The 21,684-nt window shown below is 35.2% G+C and overlaps 1 protein-coding gene across 8 annotated transcripts in view; it reads right to left on the bottom strand.

Moving 5' to 3' along the window:
• Positions 1-21,684, bottom strand: part of ZNF280D (zinc finger protein 280D) — a 125,837-nt gene that overhangs the window by 61,685 nt on the left and 42,468 nt on the right. For all 8 annotated transcript variants that reach the window (XM_065940711.1, XM_065940708.1, XM_065940710.1 and 5 more), the window contains 3 exons: positions 12,636-12,806; positions 12,383-12,492; positions 1,518-1,741 (listed from right to left, as the gene is read on the bottom strand). In XM_065940711.1, the coding sequence (XP_065796783.1) occupies positions 1,518-1,741; positions 12,383-12,492; positions 12,636-12,806 (505 nt within the window). The remainder of the gene's footprint in view (positions 1-1,517; positions 1,742-12,382; positions 12,493-12,635; positions 12,807-21,684) is intronic.

Genomic DNA, 21,684 nt, shown 5'->3' with positions numbered 1-21,684 from the left:
TTTATATTAACATGATTCTTCTGGTGTGTTTTACTATTAAAGTGGTAAAAATATAGAAGTAGGAGACTGAGTTCTATTGTAACATTGTTTCAGTGTGTGTGCATGCTCAGTGTCTGACTCTTTGCAACCCCATGGACTATATAGCCCACTAGGCTCCTCTGTCCGTGCAATTTTCCAGGCAAGAATACTGGAGCAGGTTGCCATTTCCTGCTCCAGGGGACTATATCAGTATTATATCACAAAGTACAATGCTCATTCTGTTAAACTTACTGGGACCATTAGCTATTAATGGCTGTTAAAATCTGATGAAAGGAGATAAAGAAATGTGACAACCCACATGAAATAATATATGTAAAAGAATTTCTAAAACTATAAAGCACTGTCATAAAAAAATTATTATTATAGGAGTTATCACAGTTTATTTCAGGGTTTTTCTATATGCTTCTTTTTGGACCTTAAGAACTCACAGGAAAATAAAATAAGTGCTAGAACTAGAAGTAACCTATAGGTGCCTAAGAACGCTTATATAATAATAGTTATGAGGGATAAACAAAAAACGTATTCCTTTATATGTTTGTACACACACACATCTCACCTGAAGAAATACATTGACATCTGCAACATACTTCGAAACACATTAAAAAAACCCAAATAGTTTGAAGGAAGGATGACAAAATACACAATAAAACAAGTACAGTTAAATGTTAATAGTAGAATCAAGATGTTAAATATACAGGTGTATCTATTATAAAATATTTTTAAATTTGTTGAATGCTAAAAATTTTCATAATAAAATGATGTTAAAAAATCTTACCAAATATAAATATCAAAATATACCAATGAAAAATATCAATCAATATGTCTTTTTAATCTTGTAACTAACTTATTTATGGGATGACAGTTACTAATATGCCATCTAACTCAAAGATTACAAAGCATAAATTCCTAAAATTTAAAGCATATATGTATACAAATTTCAAAATTCCACTGAAATTAAATCTCTAATTCTTAAAGGGCTTAAATTTGAAATCAAAGCAGTCATATTTCCTAGAACTGGTACTTCTCCCAAGAAGATCACTATAAGATAAATGTTTCAAAAATTATAAATTGCAAGATGTGAGCATGAGTATATAAGAAGTCAAACTGGACAAAATATCAGTAAGTAGTTCTTGTGATATGAAAAAAGTAAAATTCAAAGGCAGCTAACTATGAGAATTATCTCATGAAAATATCTAGATCACTGATAATACAGGGGAAATAATTTTTTTTTTAAATATAATTTGTCCTTTTTAAGCTATTTTAAAGAAACACAACTAACTGGATCTAAGAGTCAAGTCTAATATCTAAGAAAGAACAAAAGTTTTTCAACAAAAGAATTTTTGCCTTTGTTCTTAGCCCAAAGTGTTAAAATCACTTATCTAGAATAATATTAAAAATTCAAGATAAAGATACAACATGTAGCTACAATCTGTAGCATTCCAATTTTCAAATAGAAATAAAAATAAATGTTTACATACCTAATATTATTTTTAAGAATTTTCAAGCAACTGAAACATTTAAAGGTTGTGTAAGTCTTCTGTTCTTCCTGGACATCTCCTTCATGTTTCCCATAATAAAAGTCATTAACTAACATGATCAGTTTTCCTTTTTCTGAATCAACAGTTTTATTTTTATTTGCTGTACTTGAAATTTCTGTTTTAGCCAGCCCCAAAACGTTATTTATCATGTCTGGACAACAGTACTGCAAGAGAAAAAAACAGAAGCCTTATTTATCACTTTAAAAAATTAGAAACCAAAATATGGTTCTTTGTTTACAACTAAGGTAAGATCATGTAAAATTGTGCTTGGTAATATATCTGGAAAAATTTTTGCCAAAAGCTTGCCCTCATATACACACTCTAAAAAATTCAAACAATAAATAAAAAACGTATTCCTTTGTTTTGATCTTAATAAATAAAAAAAATTTTTTAAAGACAGAAAAGAAAAATCTTAAAATCAGGATGTGGATATTGATCTAATAGTTTTTTCATTATAATGTACTTTTTCATATGTAAATATCTAATAATATTTAAATTAACTAAACAATTATTCATATCCATGTCATAAAGAGTATAGAAAGGAAACATAGTTTTACATGCCACAATGTATATGCTTAATTATCAAGTGATATACTGAATTTTGCAATATCTGGTTAGAACTGGACACTGAGTACAGTAAATCTACCATTCGCAAGAGTCAAGGTGCTAGAAAATATATAGGGACAAAATAAAGAAGCATCAGTTAAATCTTGAAAGCTTCAGCAATTACATCTTGAAATCTAGAATGCTCATATATTTGAAAGGGAACTTTAGTTTCTAGTGAGTAAAATCAAGGTATCATATAAACTAGTTCTAAGGTGGAGTACTTTCATACATGAACTTTTTTCTTTCAACAAGATAATTTATTCTACATAATTTTCAGTTTTAGAATTTCTCTAAGGCAGTTTTACACAGAGGGCAATCCAGGGAAGACTTGCATTAGAAAAACCAGAAATGCTTGTCAAAATGCTGAGTCCAATTCAGACCAATAAACCACAATGTCTAGAGGTAGGGCCCAGAAACCTATATCCTTTAACAGGCCACCTAGGAAATTCCCCCTTCATGGATCACTGCCTTGTCATGGCGAATGGGCTTGCATAACTTGATGAAGCTATGATCATGACATGTAGAGCCACCCGAGACAGACAGGTCATAGTGGAGAGTTCTGACAAAATGTGATCCACTGGAAGAGGGATCCACTCCAGTACATGTGCCATAAGAACTTCATGAACTGTATAAAAGGACAAAAGAGATGACACCAAAAGATGAGTCCCCCAAGTCTGAAGGTGTCCCATATGCTACTGGGGAAGAGTGGAGGAGAACTACTAATAGCTCTAGAGAGAATGAAGTGGGCCAAAGTGAAAATGATGCTCAGTTGTGGATGTCTGTGATTAAAGTAAAATCTGACACCACAAAGAACAGTATTGCATAGAAACCTGGAATGTTAGGTCCATGAATCAAGGTAAACTGAACGTGGTCAAGAAGGAGATCATAAGAATAAACACTGACATCTTAGGAATCAGTGAACCAAAATGGATGCAAATGGGCGAATTTAATTCAGGCGACCATTATACCTACTACTGTGGGCAAGAATCCCTTAGAAGAAATGAAGTAGCTCTCATAATCAATAATGTAGTCCAAAATGTAGTACTTGGGTGCAACCTCAAAAATGACAGAATGATCTCAGTTCATTTCCAAGGCAAGTCATTCAACACCACAGTAATCCAAGTCTATGCTCCTACCACCAGTGTTGAAAAAGTTGATCAGTTCTATGAAGACCTAGAAGACCTCCTAGAGCTAATACCAAAAAAAGAAGTTCTACTCATCACTGGGGACTGGAATGAAAAAGTAGGAAGTCAAAAGATATTTGGAATAACAGGCAAATTTAGCCTTGGAGAACAAAATGAAGCATGGCAAAGGCAAGAGATGACTTTACACACGGACATCAGCAAATAGCCAATACTGAAATCAGATCGATTACATTCGTTGTAGCCAAATATAAAGTGTATACAGTCAGCAAAAATAAGACCTGGAGCTGACTGTGGCTCAGATCATCAGCTTCTCATAGCAAAATTCAGGCTTAAACTAAAGAAAGCTTGGGAAACCACTAGGCCAGTCAGGTATGACTTAAATTAAATCCCCTCTGAATATGAATATTGATGCTTTTGAACTGTGGCGTTGAATAAGACTCTTCAGAGTCCCTTGGACTACAAGGAAATCAAACCAGTCAAACCTAAAGGAAATCATCCCTGAATATTCGTTAGGAGGACTGATGATGAAGCTGAAGCTCCAATACTTTGGCTACCTGATGCGAAAAACTGACTCACTGGAAAAGATCCTGATGCTGGGAAAGACTGAAGGCAGGAGAAGAAAGAGACAACAGAGGATGAGATGGTTGGATGATATCACCAACTCGATCGACATGAGTTTGAGCAAGCTCCGGGAGTTGGTGATGGACAAGAAGCCTGGTGCTGCAGTCCATGGGTGGCAAAGAGTCGGACATGACTTAGTGACTCAACTGAACTGATGAACAGGCAGTGGAGGTAACAAATAGATTAAAGGGATAAGAACTTGTGAACAGTATGCCTGAAGAACAATGCAAGGAGGTCCACAATACTGTAAAAGAGGCAGTGAACAAAACCATCCCAAAGAAAAAGAAAAGCAAGAAGGCAAAGTGGTTATCTGAGGAGGCCTAGCAAATAGCTAAAGAAAGAAGTGAAAAGCAAGGGAGAAAGGGAAAGGAATATCCAACTAAATGCAGATTTCCAAAGAACAGCACAGAGAGACAAGAAGGTCTTCTTCAATGAACAGAGTATAAATCTAGAAGAAAACAACAGAAGGGGAAAGATTAGAGATCTCTTCAGGAAAACTGGAGACATCAAGGGAACACTTTGCCTGAAGATGGGCACAATAGGGGGGACCGGGATGGGGAATACGTGTAACTCTATGGCTGATTCATATCAATGTATGACAAAACCCACTGAAAAATAAAAAAAAATAAAATAAAAAATAAAAGAACAAAAGGGACACTTCCAAGGCAATAAAGAAGAAACCAAGAAAAAAAAAAAAAAAAAAAAAAAGATGGGCACAATGAAGGACATAAATGGTAAAGACCTAGTAGATGCTGAAGAGATCAAGAAGAGAAGGAAAGAATACCCAAAAGAACTGTATAAAAAAGATCCATATGAACCAAATGACTACAATGGTGTGGTCAGCAACCCAGAGCCAGACATTCTGGAGAGTGATGTCAAGGGGGGCTTAGGAAGCACTGCTGTTAATAAAGCTAGTGGATGTGACCAAATTCCAGTAGAACTATTCAAAACTCCAAAGGATGATGCCATCAAGGTGTTGCATTCAATATGTCAGCAAATCTGGAAGACCAAGCAGTGTCCGCAGGACTGGAAAAGGTCAATCTTCATCCCAATTCCCAAGAAGGGTACCACTAAAGAATGTGATAACCATCAGACAATTGTACTCATCTCCCATGCTAGTAAGGTCATGCTTAAAATCTTGCAAGCTAGGCTTCAGCATATGTGAACCAAGAACTTCCAGATGTCCAAGCTGGGTTTAGAAAAGAAAGAGTAACCAGAGATCAAATTGCCAATATTTGCTGGATCATAGACAAAGCTAGGGAATTCCATAAAAGCATCTACTCTGTTTCATCGGGTAGGCCAAAGCCTTTGACTGTGTGGATCATTAACAAACTATGGAAAGCTCTTAAGACAGATGGGAATACCAGACCATCTTACCTGTCTCCTAAGAAACCTGTATGCAGGTCAAGAAGCAACAGTTAAACCCTGTATGAAACAACTGATTGGTTCAAGACTGAAAAAGGAGTACAATAGGGCTGTCTGCTGTCACCCTGTTTGTTTAATCTATATGCTGAGCACATAATGAGAAATGTCAGGCTGGATGAATTACAAGCTGGAATCAAGATAGGCGGGAGAAACATCAACCACCTCAGATATGTGGATGATACCACTTAAAGGCAGAATGTGAAGAGGAACTGAAAAGCCTCTTGATGAGGGTGAAGGAGGAGAGTGAGAGATGGCTTAAAACTAAATATTAAAGAAACAAAGATCATGGTGTCTGGCCCCATTACTTCATGGCAAATAGAGGTGGAAAAGGTGGAAGTAGTGACAGATTTCCTTTTCTTGGTCTCTAAATCACTGCAGATGGTGACTGCAGCCATGAGATCAGAAGATATCTGCTTCTTGGCAGGAAAGCTATGACAAACCTAGACAGTGTGTTGAAAAGCAGAGACATTACTCTGCTAACAAAGATCTGTGTAGTCAAGGCTATGGCCTTCCCAGTGGTCACATACAGTTGGGAGAGCTGGATCATAAAAAAAGCGGAGTGCCAAAGAATTGAGACTTTCAAATTGTGGTACTGGACAAGACTCTTGAGAGTCCCTTGGAGAGCAAGAAGATCAAACCAATCAATCTTAAGGGAAATCAACTCTGAAAACTCATTACAAGAACTGATGCTGAAGTTGAAACTCCAGTATTTTGGTCATCTGATGCGTACAGCTGACTCATTGGAAAAGTCCCTGATGCTGGGAAAGATTGAGGGCAGAAGGAGAAATGGGCATCAGAGGATGAGATGGCTGGATAGCCATGAGGGACAAAGAGGCCTGGCATGCTACAAACCATGGGGTCACAAAGAGTCAGACACAACTGGGCGACTGGACAACAACTACATAATTTTTTTACAATTTAAACCATTGACTTAAACTTTTCCTAAACATGTTATTTAGTAAGTTAGTCACATCATAAGAAAGTTTGACAATTTAAACACAACTCTATTCCATTTATAAAAATAACAACATCTTCCTCTCCTGCCATACTGAAATGCTACATTATTGGTGAAACTTCGTATGTCACACGAGAAACTGGGCTTTTGATATGACAGACCTATAACATTTCCTTTGATTGCAGTTATTCTGCTCACTTGTCAATTCTGAAACCTTTAAAGGGGGGAAAAAAAAGCACACCAAAAATATCTTAAAAAGATCCTCTAAAATAGAGGAGAAAAAAATACTAAATAAAATGAACTGACCAAAAGTGATATAATTTGTTTCTGGAGTTAAGGTTGTACCCATAAGCTAAAGGAGGACATTAGTTCTCTAATTCAATATGATCCTCTGTGGTCTAACTCTAAAAGACACAGTTGAAATGAAACCACAATAAAAAGAAGGAAATGAGAAAAGTTTTGCTACCTATATTTATAGGTTCTTCTTAAGACACACATAATATTTAAGAGTTCAAACTTAGGAAACTTGGACTGTTAAAAGAACTTTAGAAAGCTAAGTTCTGTCTAAAAACGTTGGGTTTGACTTTAAGGAAAAATGGAGAAAAAGATCAATCAGAGTAAACTCACCAGCACTATTAGAAAAATGACTTAAAATATGTGTCTTACTACAAATGATGTGCATCTGTAACATTATTTTGATAGATAAAACTTCTCAACTTATCTGAGGTTTTACTATTGGGATGGATCTCAAACATCAACAGGAAAAATTATAATGCAAAAAAATTACATAAAAGAATAGTGTCTCTAATTACAATTGTGGATAATCTTTATGCTCAAAAATTTGACTTTCAGACTGAAGGGTTATTCTGAGTCATATTTGAGAACTGAGGCTTTTCTGAAATCTATAAAAGAATCTATGTAATCTATGGTAAAATATACTGCAAGGTTCATATTCTTCAGAAATGTCTAATTTAGTACATCCATAAAAGTTTAATACCCTAAATACTCATAAATGCATAATTGATGATCAACTGCTTGTTGTTGTTCCATTTTCTTTTTTTCCTACAGAAAACTAAGATAGGACCAGATTTTTAAAATAAACATATAAATCTCATTCAAAGTATCTTTTAAACAGTGTTTCATATCCCTATAAAAAAAAATCTGAATGACAAACCACCGACAACCAAAAATGGGAAAAGGTGCACTGAAGAAGGTTGGGGGATTTAGTACTGAGAGGAAAGCAAAGTATAGAAAACATATAAAAGACAAGAAAGCAAAATTAAGAAATGAGAACCAGGCTATGATTTAAAGTTTTAGAGGACTATAGTCAAATGTCTCGAACATGAAAGAACTCAAAGAATACTGTTCCAGACTGTTTTTGAAGAAATTACTAGATGAACTTTAATCAAACAAGTGATAACCAAAGGAACCATGACAAAAAGACTGGTGATGGACACTGAATCTATTTACTGTGGAAAAGGATTAAAACAAATATAAAATAATGTTAAGAATATTGAAAATGTTACATGTCCTTGACAATGGAAAAATGATATAACCAACAAATAAAAACTGAAAGGAGGTAAAAGGGCAATAAATATGAGGTCAAGAAAGTTCACAGATTGCTTCATACATGGTAGCAGCACATCAAGGAATATAATTTAGAATTACCAAATAAAGAAGTATAGGTATGAACATTTTTAATAGTATAGAGAAATAGTACACTCAGAAAGATAATATTGACTAATACTGGTAGCAGAGGAAAAAGTAAGAATGGGATTAAGAACAGAAAATTTAAAGCTACTTTAATCAATTTTAGCAGGAGAGAATGGCCATAAGAATAGAAGACTACTGGAATTATATAACATTAAAACTTGAAGGATAAGGATAAACATGAAAACAAAAATACAACTTCTCTAAAAATCCAAACTACATACATATAAAGCAGCCACAGAGTGAAAGAGGAAAGAAAGAAAGATAACTCAACTTAGTTTAAAAAAAAAAATTGTGACAGAACCAAGATCAAATAAACCTATTACATCGATGAAAATAAGGAAATTTAAATCAACTACTGAAACAAAAGATGATTTTCATGTAGGATTACAACTCTCTACTTAAAGCAAGAGGCATGCTTAAAACAAAGTAACTCAGAAGGGCTGAAAATATCAATAAAAGGATAAACAAAGAATACATTAGGCAAATAGAAACCAGAAGAAAACAAAGGTTTTAAGTCTAAAAGGCATTAAAAATTAAGACAAAAAAGGACACTTTATAAAAATCCTAAAGGATAGGTTCACAGTATAGTTATAAAAGAGATGCATCTGTATCACAAACAGTATCAACAATCTTAAAAAAGAATTGCAATATACCAAAGAAAATATTGGTACTGAAAGACGTAGATTGAGATGTGGTATTTCTCAATCCATGACAAAGCAAGTAGACAAAAAATAAGTGAAGACACAGAAATCTAAATAATGTAATTAGTAATCTAGATCTGGTTGATAAATATCTAATTCCATACCCTAAAAAAGAACTAATATATCTGGCTTCAAGTTAAATAGCCCATACATTTGTCAAAATGTGGTATAAATAAGTATCTGAGAGAACTTGAGCTTTTACCATTAAAGATTTGAACATCAGTTACACCAAATAACTGGCTCTAAAACAATGATAAAAATGTCTATCTCAAGGAATTTTCTAGGAGTTCCCTGGTGGCACAGTGGCTAAGAATCCACCTGCCAATGTAGGGGACTTGGGTTCAATCCCTGGTCCAGGAAGATTCCACATGGCGTGGACTCTTAAGCCCATGCACAACCACCACCGAGCCTGCACTCGAGGACCCGTGAGCCACAGCGACTGAGCCTGTGTGCTCCAACTACCGGAGCCTGCACACCTGGAGCCTGTGCTCTGCAACAAAAAGCCACCACGATGCAAAGTCCGAACGTTGCACTAGAGAGTAACCCCCACTCTCCATAACTAGAGAAAGCCCATGCACAGCAACAAAGAGCAGCCAAAGAAGATAAAACATATGTTTAGTTTCTAAAAAAAAAAAGAAAAATAATTTTCTAAGGATTAAATGATGTTTTTAAAGCTTAGTAGTCTCTCCATGGTCTCAATAAGGATATGGTTCATATTATCATAGCATATTTGAATTATGTTTTAGGTATTTTTCATTGAAAGAAAACAATATTTCTGAAGTATAGTCATTTATTTATCTATAACAAAAGCAAAATAAAATCATCTACAAATAATCTAAAAATCTTATTTTTTCAAAATGGAAACTATTATTACAACTTATTGTTTATGTATAAAATACACAATCTAGAACATAAAAAGTCTTCATAATTTTATACTTCCCTGAGCAAGATTTAGTGATTATTCTGTAAGATCTTTTATGACATAAATATATCATAAATTATTGATATTACATTCAACTCAGTTCAATAATATGCCTTAGAGCTATCTTCCCATTCAAGAGATTCCATCCTTTTTAAAAAATATTGAATAGTGTTTTATTATAGAATATTATATGAAGTTGTGATTACTTCTAATATGAGTAATCAAAAACAAGGGTATAATATGTTTTGGAAGTAAAGCTACATTTTGGAAAATGATTGCCAGTCTCACCAGGTACAATATATATAATATGCTTCAGCTTGTATAAGAAACAGAAATGGAATAAGAACATTTGTGTTCACTTGTTTATGCAGAAAGAAGATTAAGGAAGATTAAAAAAAACAAAAAACTAATAACTATTATTTTCTTTGAGAGTCACACTGGAAACCAGGTAAATAAGAGACAAGGATAAGAATTTTTACTTGTATGCCCTTGTAAAGTTTTAAATTTTGAATCATATGACTATACTACCTACTCAAATAATTAAAGATAACTAAAGAATTTACACTTTTCTTTTTTCCCCATGTCCAAAATGCAAAACAAAAGAAAACCCTGGTATCTCAAGATATTACATAAATAGCAAAATTGAAAGCGTTTCTACAGATTAATTCTCATATAAAAACAAAGTACAAAGTGCAATTATCATAGAGTACATATTGCAAGCTAAAAGTAGCGACAGACCAAATACAGTTTTGTATGCAAATGAAGAGACAATGCTTGAATTTCTAAAGAAGTTCCTTTGTTTTTTTCTACTTCTCTTTTTCATAAAATACTCAATCTCAAGAGGTCTGTCAATCCCTAAAACAGTGAGCAAGAATCTTTCCTGAAATATTTCCATACCATTGCATCCTTCTTCTTCCTTCTTTTCTCCACATGATCGAGACTGCCTTTTGTCTTTTCTTTACCCCTTCCTTCCATTTATACCCAGCACAGAAGAGGAATACAGGTTATCTTTACACAGACATAGCAGGGTACTGTAATACCTACTAAAATATTTTAAGTGAAGTGTTACCTAAACCTATTTCATTTGTACTTTGAAAACTTCTTAAACTCCAATTTCAGAAGCTTCCTGTATCAATAAGAATCTCAAATTAATTTATAATCATTACACAAACTATATTCTGGACTGAGTTAAAACAATTACTTCATATGAAATGCTCTACCATTTGGAGTTTATGTCTGGGTGTTGAAATTAATGTAAAACTAAGATTTTCATTGTATAATGTGACATGCACATATTAGCATGAACAAGAAAGATAACTAAAGGAACTGTTAACTTATGTGAGATATCGCATGCATGCGTGCTCAGTAGTGCCTGACTGTTTGCGACCCCATTGACTGTAGCCTGCCAGGCTCCTTTGTCCACAGGATTTTTCAGGAAGAATACTGGAGTGGGTTGGCATTTCCTTCTCCAGGGAATCTTCCCAATGCAGGGGTCAAACTCACATCTCCTATGTCTTCTGGTGGATTCTCTACCACTGAGCCCCCTGTGAAGCCATTATATGAAACATTAAACACATTATAAAATGCCTATTTTTTTTTTTTACATATACAGTCATCTTTATTAAAGTTCACAATTACATTAGAAATTGATGGATTTCTTTAAGACATGCAGATTCTCAAGGGCACCTACTTTACACTTTTAAGACTGATAGAGGTCAGTATCTTAGTGTCATTACATCAAGTTTTCACCAGATAGGAAACCTGAAAAGATCTCTTGAGCCTTCCAGGTCACTATACTCTCTAAGACCTGCCCATATGGTCTCTGGCATTTCTTGTAAATTTCAGTAAATGCCTGGGCAACAGAACACTATAACTCTGCTGGGTTTTAAGGTACAGTTCCAGGGGTTAAATATACCTATACACTTCCAAATCTCCCAGGCTTATCTTCAATTAATGTATTACTCACTTTACTTGGTATTTCAGAAGGTAAAGAATCTACCTGCAATGCAGTAGGATCTAGGTTCAATCCCTGGGTCAGGAAGATCCCCATGGAGAAAGGAATGGGTTCCACTCCAGTATTCTTGGCTGGAGAATTAAGTTTTATTTTACTAATCTCCCTGTCAAAGACAGACTCCAAAGCTTTGCTAACTAAGAAATTGGTGAGGCTCCTCCTCTCTCCTCAAATCCAGCTGTATTTGGAATCCTAAACGAAATGCTAGAAACAAAGGCATAGGACGAGAGTCTCTCCCGAAAAAAGTAAAATGCCTATTTTTAAGAAGTTTCAAATATGTGTAAGATAGTAAATAAGATATTTTGAATAATGCATTATTCTCATTTAAAATTAGAATATGATAAGTAGGCATAATATATATGAACTTGATTTTTAAAATTTGATGACTCAGAAGAAATTTTAAAATCTTTTCCTGTGCTGTGCTTAGTCACTTGGTCACGTCCAACTCTTTGCAACCTGATGGTCTACAGCCTGCCAGGCACCTCTGTTCATGGGGATTCTTCAGGCAAGAATACTGGAGTGGGTTGCCAGGCCTTCCTCCAGGGGATCTTCATCTTACACGAAAACAATGATTATGAATATGAACTTTTATCTTATATGAAAATATCACAAGAATATTTATCTCAAGAGCTAAACAAATCATTATTTACTACAAATCAATCAGTATTGATTGATTAAATTAAAATTAAATTCTGAAAAGTTTTACCTTCATGTGATTTTTCAAAGGATCCAAAAGATTGAAATGAATATTGCACTTTGGACAGGCTCTTGGAAAAGGTGTTCCATTTTTGGACTGATTTGATGAAGTATTTGTACCTAAAATAAATTCAAAATATATATGATTCAAACTTCAACACTTTTTAACCTTCAATAACTATTATTAATAATTTGTGCTACAATTTCTGTAATTCATATATAAATACTATACTTTCTTTTTGTATGCCACATTTCATATTTACCTTTTGATGGCACAGCCTGGGGAGATGTCACTGAAAGAGATTTAGCTGAAGAAAATACAGCTGAGGAATTTGTTCCACAAACACCTTCACTGGGTTTAGACTTTTTTGGGTTAACACTGTTTACTTCAGAAGTAGAAGGACGTTTTGATAAAAATGAACTTTCATTCATACCTACAATGATTTAAGTAGTAGAAAAATATTTTTAAAGTCTTTAGAATATTGCTTACAACAAAGTAAAAATACTTTGGAGCTAAATTAAAAAATACTTTGGAGTCTAATTGAAAGTAATATAATCAACATATCATACAAGTAACAATAAATAATGACAAAAATTGATGTGATCTAAAGTTAGGATAAAAAGAAACTACAAAATACCTATTACATACAATATATACTAAAATAGTTCATAAAATACCTTTCTATGTGGGAAAATAATAAATATGGCTTCAAATAAATATATAAATAACTACTATGAAAGAAGGCAGAGCAAAATATGTCAAGCAGAAAAAAAAACTTAAAACACAAAGCATATGCCAAACTAAGTTCTCACGAATGAATTAAATTTAGATGCTTAAGTAAATGAGTTTGTTTTAAAAAAAATTTTTAGAGAGATACTTTAGAAGCTTTTTATTTAACAACTTAAAATGGCTAATGAAAAGCTAGTTCTGTCCACTTAACAAAGAGGTGGTCTACTCAGGGCTTTCAAAAAAACTCAACATTCAAAAAATGAAGATCCTGGCATCCGATCCCATCACTTCACGGCATATAGATGGGGAAACAGTGGAAACAATGACAGACTTTATTTTCTTGGGCTCCAAAATCACTGCAGATAGTGACTACAGCTGTGAATTAAAAGATGCTTGCTTCTTGGAAGAAAAGCTATGACAAACCTAGACAGCATATTAAAAAGCAGAGACATTACTTTGCTGACAAAGGTCCATCTAGTCAAAGCTATGGTCTTCTAGTAGTCATGTATGGATGTGAGAGTTGGACCATAATAAAGGATGAACACTAAAGAATTGATGCTTTTGAACTGTGGTGCTGGAGAAAACTCTTGAGAGTCCCTTGGACTGCAAGGAGATCAAACCAGTCAAGCCTAAAGGATATCAATCCTGAATATTCATTAGAAGGACTGATGTTGCAGCTGAAGCTCCAATACTTTGGCCACCAGATGCGAAGAAGTGACTCATTGGAAAAGACCCTGATGCTGGGAAAGATTGAAGGCAGGAGAAGAAGGGGACACGACAGAGAACGAGATGATTGGCTGGCATCACTGACTCAATGGACATGAGTTTGAGCATGTTCCGGGAGATGGTGAAAGACAGGGAAGCCTGCCATGCTATAGTCCATGGGGTCGCAAAGAGTCGGACGTGACTGAGCGACAAACAACTCATGGCTTTAGGTTATATTGTCCATTTATTCTTACACACAGAGTTGAAATGGCTAATCTTGAATGGTAAAACCTCACACATTCATGTGAAAGGGCTCATAATAGAAAGAGTTAGGATTATACAACGGTTTTAAAATTAGCTTCCCCAGAGCCTAAAGGGCTCTTCCTTAGGGAATATACTGGTTGTGTTTGACAGAGAAACTGTGTTTTTATATGCTACTTATTAGACTTTTGAATAAAATTTTGTTTTTATAAGGATTTCATTCCTAAGTGAAGTTTTAGTTTGAAAACTATAATCTTAAAGCCTAAAGGACTGTAGTCTTAGAGGATTAGCAAGAGAAATGGAGATAGTTAGGCTATAAGTAGGCTGAGTAAAAATTCTCTTTGAAAATAAAACACAATGTACTTGGTAGCAAGGATTTTAAAACTGCACATAATATTTTAATGCTCTCACAACTGTACACTGAAAGTAGAAGCAAAAAACATTCCAGGCTTTCAAATCAGACAGGTTAAGTTCAAATCAAAGCCCTGTCACTGATAAGCTATGTATTCTTGGCTCATTTAATTAATTTCTCTGAGCCTCAGTTTCTTCTTTTGTAAATTAAGAGCTGTAACACCTTATTTTACCCAGTGCTTTTAAGATCAAGTTAAGATAGTGCTTTTAAAAAATAAAGCATGCAACACAGTATTTGGTATAAAGAAGGCATTTAATAATAAATGAAAGCTATTATCATTACTAAAAAAACCCTTTCATATCTTAACTTTTAAAAGCAACTAACACAACATCTGGCACACAGAAAGCATTCAGCAATAAAGGATAGTATCTTGTCATTACTAATAAGATATTTTATATCTTAACATACTTTAGAGGGCAAAAATTATTCTAATAGATTCATCTGTCTGCTTTTTTAATAAGGGAAAATATGCCCAGAAAATAAGGGTATTACACTACCTAGCTCCTCTGTTTCATCCTCTGAGATAACATAAAAATGATTTTTTTTTTCTATCTTCAAAGAATGTGATTACTGATGGCTATACTATAAGTACCTGGGAAAGCTGCTGTATAATCAGAGTAGCATTCTTGTGAGATGCTTAGGCTACTTGAAAAGTTAATGAATAGGGATATTTTGGATTAAAATTCTGATTATATAGTACAAAGAGACTGTTAGTTTGTACTGCTAGATAGTACAAACAGACTGTTTTATGACAAGAAATTTTTTAACACAAGAAACAAAATTACTCTGAATTTGGGAGTTTTAAATTCTGACCCTTTAACTTATCCCTATTATCTTTGGCTTCCATTATTTCCTACACTCAACAGCTCTACCTCTGCCAGTAAAAATCCTATTCTCATTCAAAATCAAACTCAAACTCAGTTCTTTCCAAACATCCATGATCACTTAACCTTGATCAGTTTATCATGCTAGTGAACATATTACACCGGTTACTATTCATAACAAATATTTGTTGTAGAGCCCCTTAAAGCTTACAAAGCATTTCACATTTTATTTATCTTACTTGGTTTTCAGAAAATCCTAAGTAAAAGAGAGTAAGAATTAAAACTGCATCTATAAATAGCTGATTGCAGGTCTGAAGAATGAATGCATTAAATAAGAAAAATAACATTTCCATTTCAATAATCTGAGAAAACTGAAGGGTAAAGACGTGCTACAGACTACAAAAATCCTAATAGCAGCTCAACACTACAGCTTTAAGTCGCTCTGCAGTTTTAAAACTCTAGAAAGAGAGCAGGAGTCATTGTTCTTAGTCCCAAGTTGTTTCAAGAACTCAGATTTTTCTATAAATCTAGTCCATGTGTTTTGTAAAACCAGACTTAAGACAAAAATTTTTCTCCTTGTTTCTTCTGGTTATTACCTATTTTAGCAACTAGATTTTTTAAAACATGTAGTTGAAACACCAAAAGAAATGAATATCAACTAAATATTATATAAATGGAAAAACATTTTAGGTATTGATATTACTATAAAAACAGGGAAACATTTCCTAAATTTTCCACACTTATTTATTAGTAGATAAACCAAAAATTCCCCCAAATCTGTATTCAAATCACTATTTTAAATATTTGAAATATATCAAAATACTAGAATACAAAACATAATTCCCTGTACAAAGAATTTTCAATTAGATAAAATTGTTTCATAACACACTACATTATTTTAAGTTAATGAAGAACTTTGTTGTTTATAGTCACTAAATCGTGTCTGACTCTTTGCAACCCCAAGGACTGTAGCACACCAGACTCTTCTGTTCTCCACTATCTCCCACAGTTTGCTCAAATCTTTGTCCACTGAGTCAGTGATGCTATCTCACCATCACATTCTCTGTTGCGCCATTCTCTTTTGCTTTCGATCTTTCCCAGCATCAAGGTCTTTTTCAGTGACTCACTCTTCATACCAGGTGGCCAAAATATTGGACCTTCAGCTTCAGCATCAGTCCTTCCATAATATTCAGGGCTGATTTCCTTTAGGATTGACTGGTTTGCTTTCCTTACAGTCCAAGAGACTCTCAAGAGGCTTCTCCGACACCACAATTCAAAAGCATCCATTCTTCAGCGCTCAACTTTCTATATGGTCCAACTTGCATGTTCATACATGACTACAGGAAAAACCATGGCATGCTGCAGTCCATGGGGTCACAAAGAGTAGGACATGACTGAGTGACTGAACTGAACAGGAAAAACCATAGCTTTGACTATATAAACCTTTGGTGGCAAAGTGATGTCTCTGCTTTTTAATACACTGTCTAGGTTTGTCATAGCTTCCAAGGAGCAAGAGTCTCTTAATTTCATGGCTGCAGTCACTGTCCACAGTGATTTTAGAGCCCAAGAAAAAAAAACCTGTCACTGTTTCCACTTTTACCCCTTCTATTTGCCATGAAGTGATGGGACTGGATGCCATGATCTCAGTTTCTTTAAAGGTTGAGTTTCAAGTTCACTCTCCTGTTTCACCCTTAGCAAGAGGCTCTTCACTTTCTGTCACTAGAGTGCTATCATCTACATATCTGACATAGCGGATATTTCTCCTGGCAATCTTGATTCTAGCTTGTGCGTCATCCAGCCAGGCATTTTGCATGATGTACTCTGCATTTAAGTTAAATAAGCATGGTGACAATACTCCTTGTATTGTCCAAGCCTTGTCATGCTCCTTTCCAAGGAGTATATATACTCCAAGCCTTGTCATACTCCTTTCCCAATTTCGAACCAGTCAGCTGTTCCATGTCCAGTTCTGTTACTTATTGACCCACATACAGATTTCTCCAAAGGGAGGTAAGGTGGTATTGCATTCCCACCTCTTTAAGAATTCTCCATAGTTTGTTGTAATCCACATAGTCAAAGGGTTTTTGCATAGTCTATGAAACAAAAGTAGCTGTTTTTCTGGAACTCCCTTGCTTCCTCCATGATCCAACGAATGTTGCCAATTTGATCTCTGGTTCTTCTGCCTCTTCGAAACCTAAGCTTGTACATCTGAAAGTTCTCAGTTCACATACTATTGAAACCTAGCTGGAAGGATTTTTGACTATAACCTTGTTAGCATGTGAAAAGAGTACAATTGTACAGTAGTTTGAACATTTATTGTCACTGCCCATCTTTGGGATTGGAATGAAAACTGACCTTTTCCAGTCCTGTGGCCTCTGTTGAGTTTTCAAATTTGTTGGCATCTTGAATGCAGCACTTTAATAGGATCATCTTTTAGGATCTGAAATAGTTCAGCTAGATTTCCATCACCTCCACTAGCTTTGTTTGAAGTAATGCTTCCTAAGGTCCACTTGACTTCACACTCCAGGATGTCCAGCTCTAGGTGAGTGATCACACCACCATGGTTAACCAGGTAATTAAGACTTTTCTGATATACTTCTTCTGTTGGTATTCTTGCCACCTCTTCTTAATCACTTCTCTTTCTGTGAGGTCCTTACCATTTCTGCCCTTTATCATGCCCATTCTTGCATGAAATGTTCCCTCGTAATCTCCAATTTTCTTGAAGAGATCTCTGGTCTTTCCCTATAGTTTTCCTCTATTTCTTTGCATTGTTCATTTAAGGTCTTCTTGTCTCTCCTTGCTGTTTTCTGGAACTCTGCATTCACTGCAGTATATCTTTAACTGTCGCTTCTCTTCTTTCCTCAGGTATCTGTTAAGCCTCCTCAGACAACCACTTTGCCTTCTTCCATTTCTCTTTCTTTGTGACAGTTTTGGTAAACTGCCACCTGTACAATGCTATGAACCTTCGTCCATAGTTCTTCAGGCACTGTCTACCAGATCTAACCCTTGAATCTACTCATCACCTCTGCTGTATAATCGTAAGGGAGTTGATCCAGGCAAGAATTCTGGAGTGGGTTGCCATTTCCTCCTCCAGAGGTCTTCCCAGGGATTGAACCTGTGCCTCTTATGCCTCCTTCATTGGCAGGCAGGTTCTTTACCACTAGTGCTACTTGGGAATTCCCAAAACCTGAATGGCCTAAGCTGTTTTCCCTACTTTCTTCAATTTAAGCCTGAATTTTGCAATAAGAAGCTCATGACCAAAGTCACAGTCAGCTCCAAGTCTTGTTTTTGCTGACTGTATACAGCTTCTCTATCGTTGGCTGCAAAGAACATGATCAATCTGATTTCAGTACTGACTATCTGGTGATGTCCACATGTAGAGTCATCTCTTGGGTTGCTGGAAAAGTTGTTTGCTGTGACCAGTACACTCTCTTGACACTCTGTTAGCCTTCGTCCTGCTTCATTTTGTGCTCTCAGGCCAAACTTGCCTGTCACTCCAGGTGTCTCTTGACTTCCTATTTTTGCATTCCAATCCTCTATGATGAAAAGGACATCTTTTTATGGAGTTAGTTCTAGAAGTAGGTCTTCATAGAACTGGTCAACTTCAGCTTCGCTGGCATCAGTGACTGGGGCATAGGCTTGGATTACTGTGATGCTGAATGGCTTGCCCTGGATATGAACCGAGATCATTCTGCTGTTTTGAAGACTGCACCCATATGCTACATATCAGACTCTTTTGTTGACTATGAGGGCTACTCCATTTCTTCTAAGGGATTCTTGCCCGCAGAGGTAGTTATAATGGTCATCTGAATTAAATTTGCCCGTTCCTGTCCATTTTAGTTCACTGATTCCTAATATGTCAATGTTCACTCTTGCCATGTCCTGTGTGAACACATTTAATTTACCTTGAAACAACGGAGACAGGGACAGACTTTATTTTCTTGGGCTCCAAAATCACTGCAGATGGTGACTGCAGCCATGAAATTAATAGACGTTTGCTCCTTGGAAGAAAAGCTATGACAAACCTGGACAGCATATGAAAAAGCAGAGATAATACTTTGCCAACAAAGGTCCGTCTAGTCAAAACCATGTTTTCCAGCAGTCATATGTGGATGGGAGAATTGGAGCATAAAGAAAGCTAAGTGCTAAAGAACTGAAGCTTTTGAACTGTGATGTTGGAAAAGACTCTTGAGAGTCCCTTGGACTGCAAGGAGATCCAACCAATCCATCCTAAAGGAAATCAGTCCTGAATATTCATTGGAAGGGCTGATGCTGAAGCTGAAGCTTCAATATTTTGGCCACCTGATGGGAAGAACTGATTCAGTGGAAAAGACCCTGATGCTGGGAAAGAGTGAAGGCAGGAAGAGAAGGGGGACGACAGAGGATAAGATAGTTGGATGGCATCATCGACTCAATGGACATGAGTTTGATCAAGCTCTAAGAAATGTTGCAGTCCATACAGCCAGAAAGAATCAGAGACGGCTGAGTGACTGAACTTAACTGACTGAACTTACCTTGATTCACAGACCTCACATTTCAGGTTCCTATGCAGTATTATCCTTTACAGCATCAGACTTCACTGTCACCACCAGATATAACCACAACTGAGCCTCGTTTTGCAACGAGTTGCAAAGCACAACTGAGTGCTTTGTTTGGCCCAGCCACTTCATTCTTTCTGGAGTTATAAGTAACTGCCCTCTACTTTTACCCAGTAGCATATTGGACACTTTTATCATAGTATAAAATAAAGGTAACTCTGCTTCAACAGGGAAACTTCATTACTCCTTTAATGGGCATTTAGTAAGTACTGACTATAGAAGAATTTAGTGCAGCCACTTTATAATGGCACTCTATAATCATATTTTATATCTAAATCATTTATTGAATATAAACATACTAACCTAATTGAGAAATTATTAACTATAATCATACACTCTTCCATACTAGTGGCTACAGAACCTAATAAATATTTCTTTTACAGAGTATTTAGAGTACCAGAAAACTTCCTTAACTTAAAGAAATTACTTTAAGAATTTTCACAAAAACAGAACTATAGATCAATGAAACAGGATAGAAAGTCCAGAAATAAACCCACATACCTATTGTTAATTAATATACAACAAAGGAAGCAAGCATAGACAATGGAGAAAAAACAGTTTCTTTAGTAAGTAATGCTGGGAAAACTGGACAGCTATATGTAAAACAATGAAATTAGAACATTCTCTAACACCACATACAAAAATAAACTCAAAATGGATCAAAGACCTAAATGAAAGGCCAGACAGTATAAAACTCAGAGGAAAACATAGGCAGAACACTCTTTGACGTAATTCACAGCAATGCTTTTTTTGGATCCACCTCCTTTGGTAATGAAAACAAACAAACAAAACACAGTGGGACCTTTTGACTTAAAAGCTTCTGTCCAGCAAAGGAAACCATAAACAACATGAAAAGGTAACCAACAGAATGGGAGAAAATATTTGTAAACAAACCAACAAACAAGGGATTTATCAACATCATAAATTATCAGAGAAGTGCAAATCAAAACTACAAAGAGGTATCACCTCACACCAATCAGAAAGGCCATCATCAAAAAGTCTACAAACAATAAATGCTAGAGAAGGTGTGAGGACAACCCTCCTGCACTGTTGGTGGGAATGTAAATTGGTACAACCATTATGGAGAACAGTATGGAGGTTCCTTAAAAAACTAAAAACGGAGCTACCATAAGATCCAGTAACCCCACTCCTGGGCATATTACTGGAGAAAACCATACTTCAAATAGATATATGCACCCGAATGTTCACTGCAGCACTATTTACTATAATCAAGACATCGAAGCAACCTAAGTGTCCATCTACAGAGGAATGGATAAAGAAGATGTGGTACATATACACAATTGAATAGTAGCCATAAAAAGAACAAAAAATTGAATAGTAGCCATAAAAAGAACAAAAAATGCCATTTACAGGAACATGAATGGACCTAAAAATTATCATGCTAAGTGAAGTGAGTCAGCCAAAGACAAATATAAAATATCACTCATATGTGGAATATAATTTTTAAAAGATACAAATAAATTTATTCACAAAACAGAAACAGACTTACAGATACTGAAAACAAACTAATGGCTACCAAAAGGGAATGTGGGGACAGAGAAATAAACCAGGAGCTTGGGATGAACACATATACACTATTATATATACAACAGATAACCAACAAGGACCTACTGTACAGCACAGAGAATTTTACTCAATATTGTGTGATAACCTATATTGAATCTAGAAAAGAATGACAATATATAATGTATAACTGAATCAAGTTGTTATACACCTGAAACTAACATAACATTGTAAATCAACTATACTCCAATAAAACAAAGT

Source organism: Muntiacus reevesi, chromosome 7 (genome assembly GCF_963930625.1).
Source record: "Muntiacus reevesi chromosome 7, mMunRee1.1, whole genome shotgun sequence".
NCBI lineage: Eukaryota > Metazoa > Chordata > Mammalia > Artiodactyla > Cervidae > Muntiacus > Muntiacus reevesi.
The sequence above is the reverse complement of the archived record's forward strand: the minus strand, read 5'-3'. Positions and strand labels throughout refer to the sequence as shown.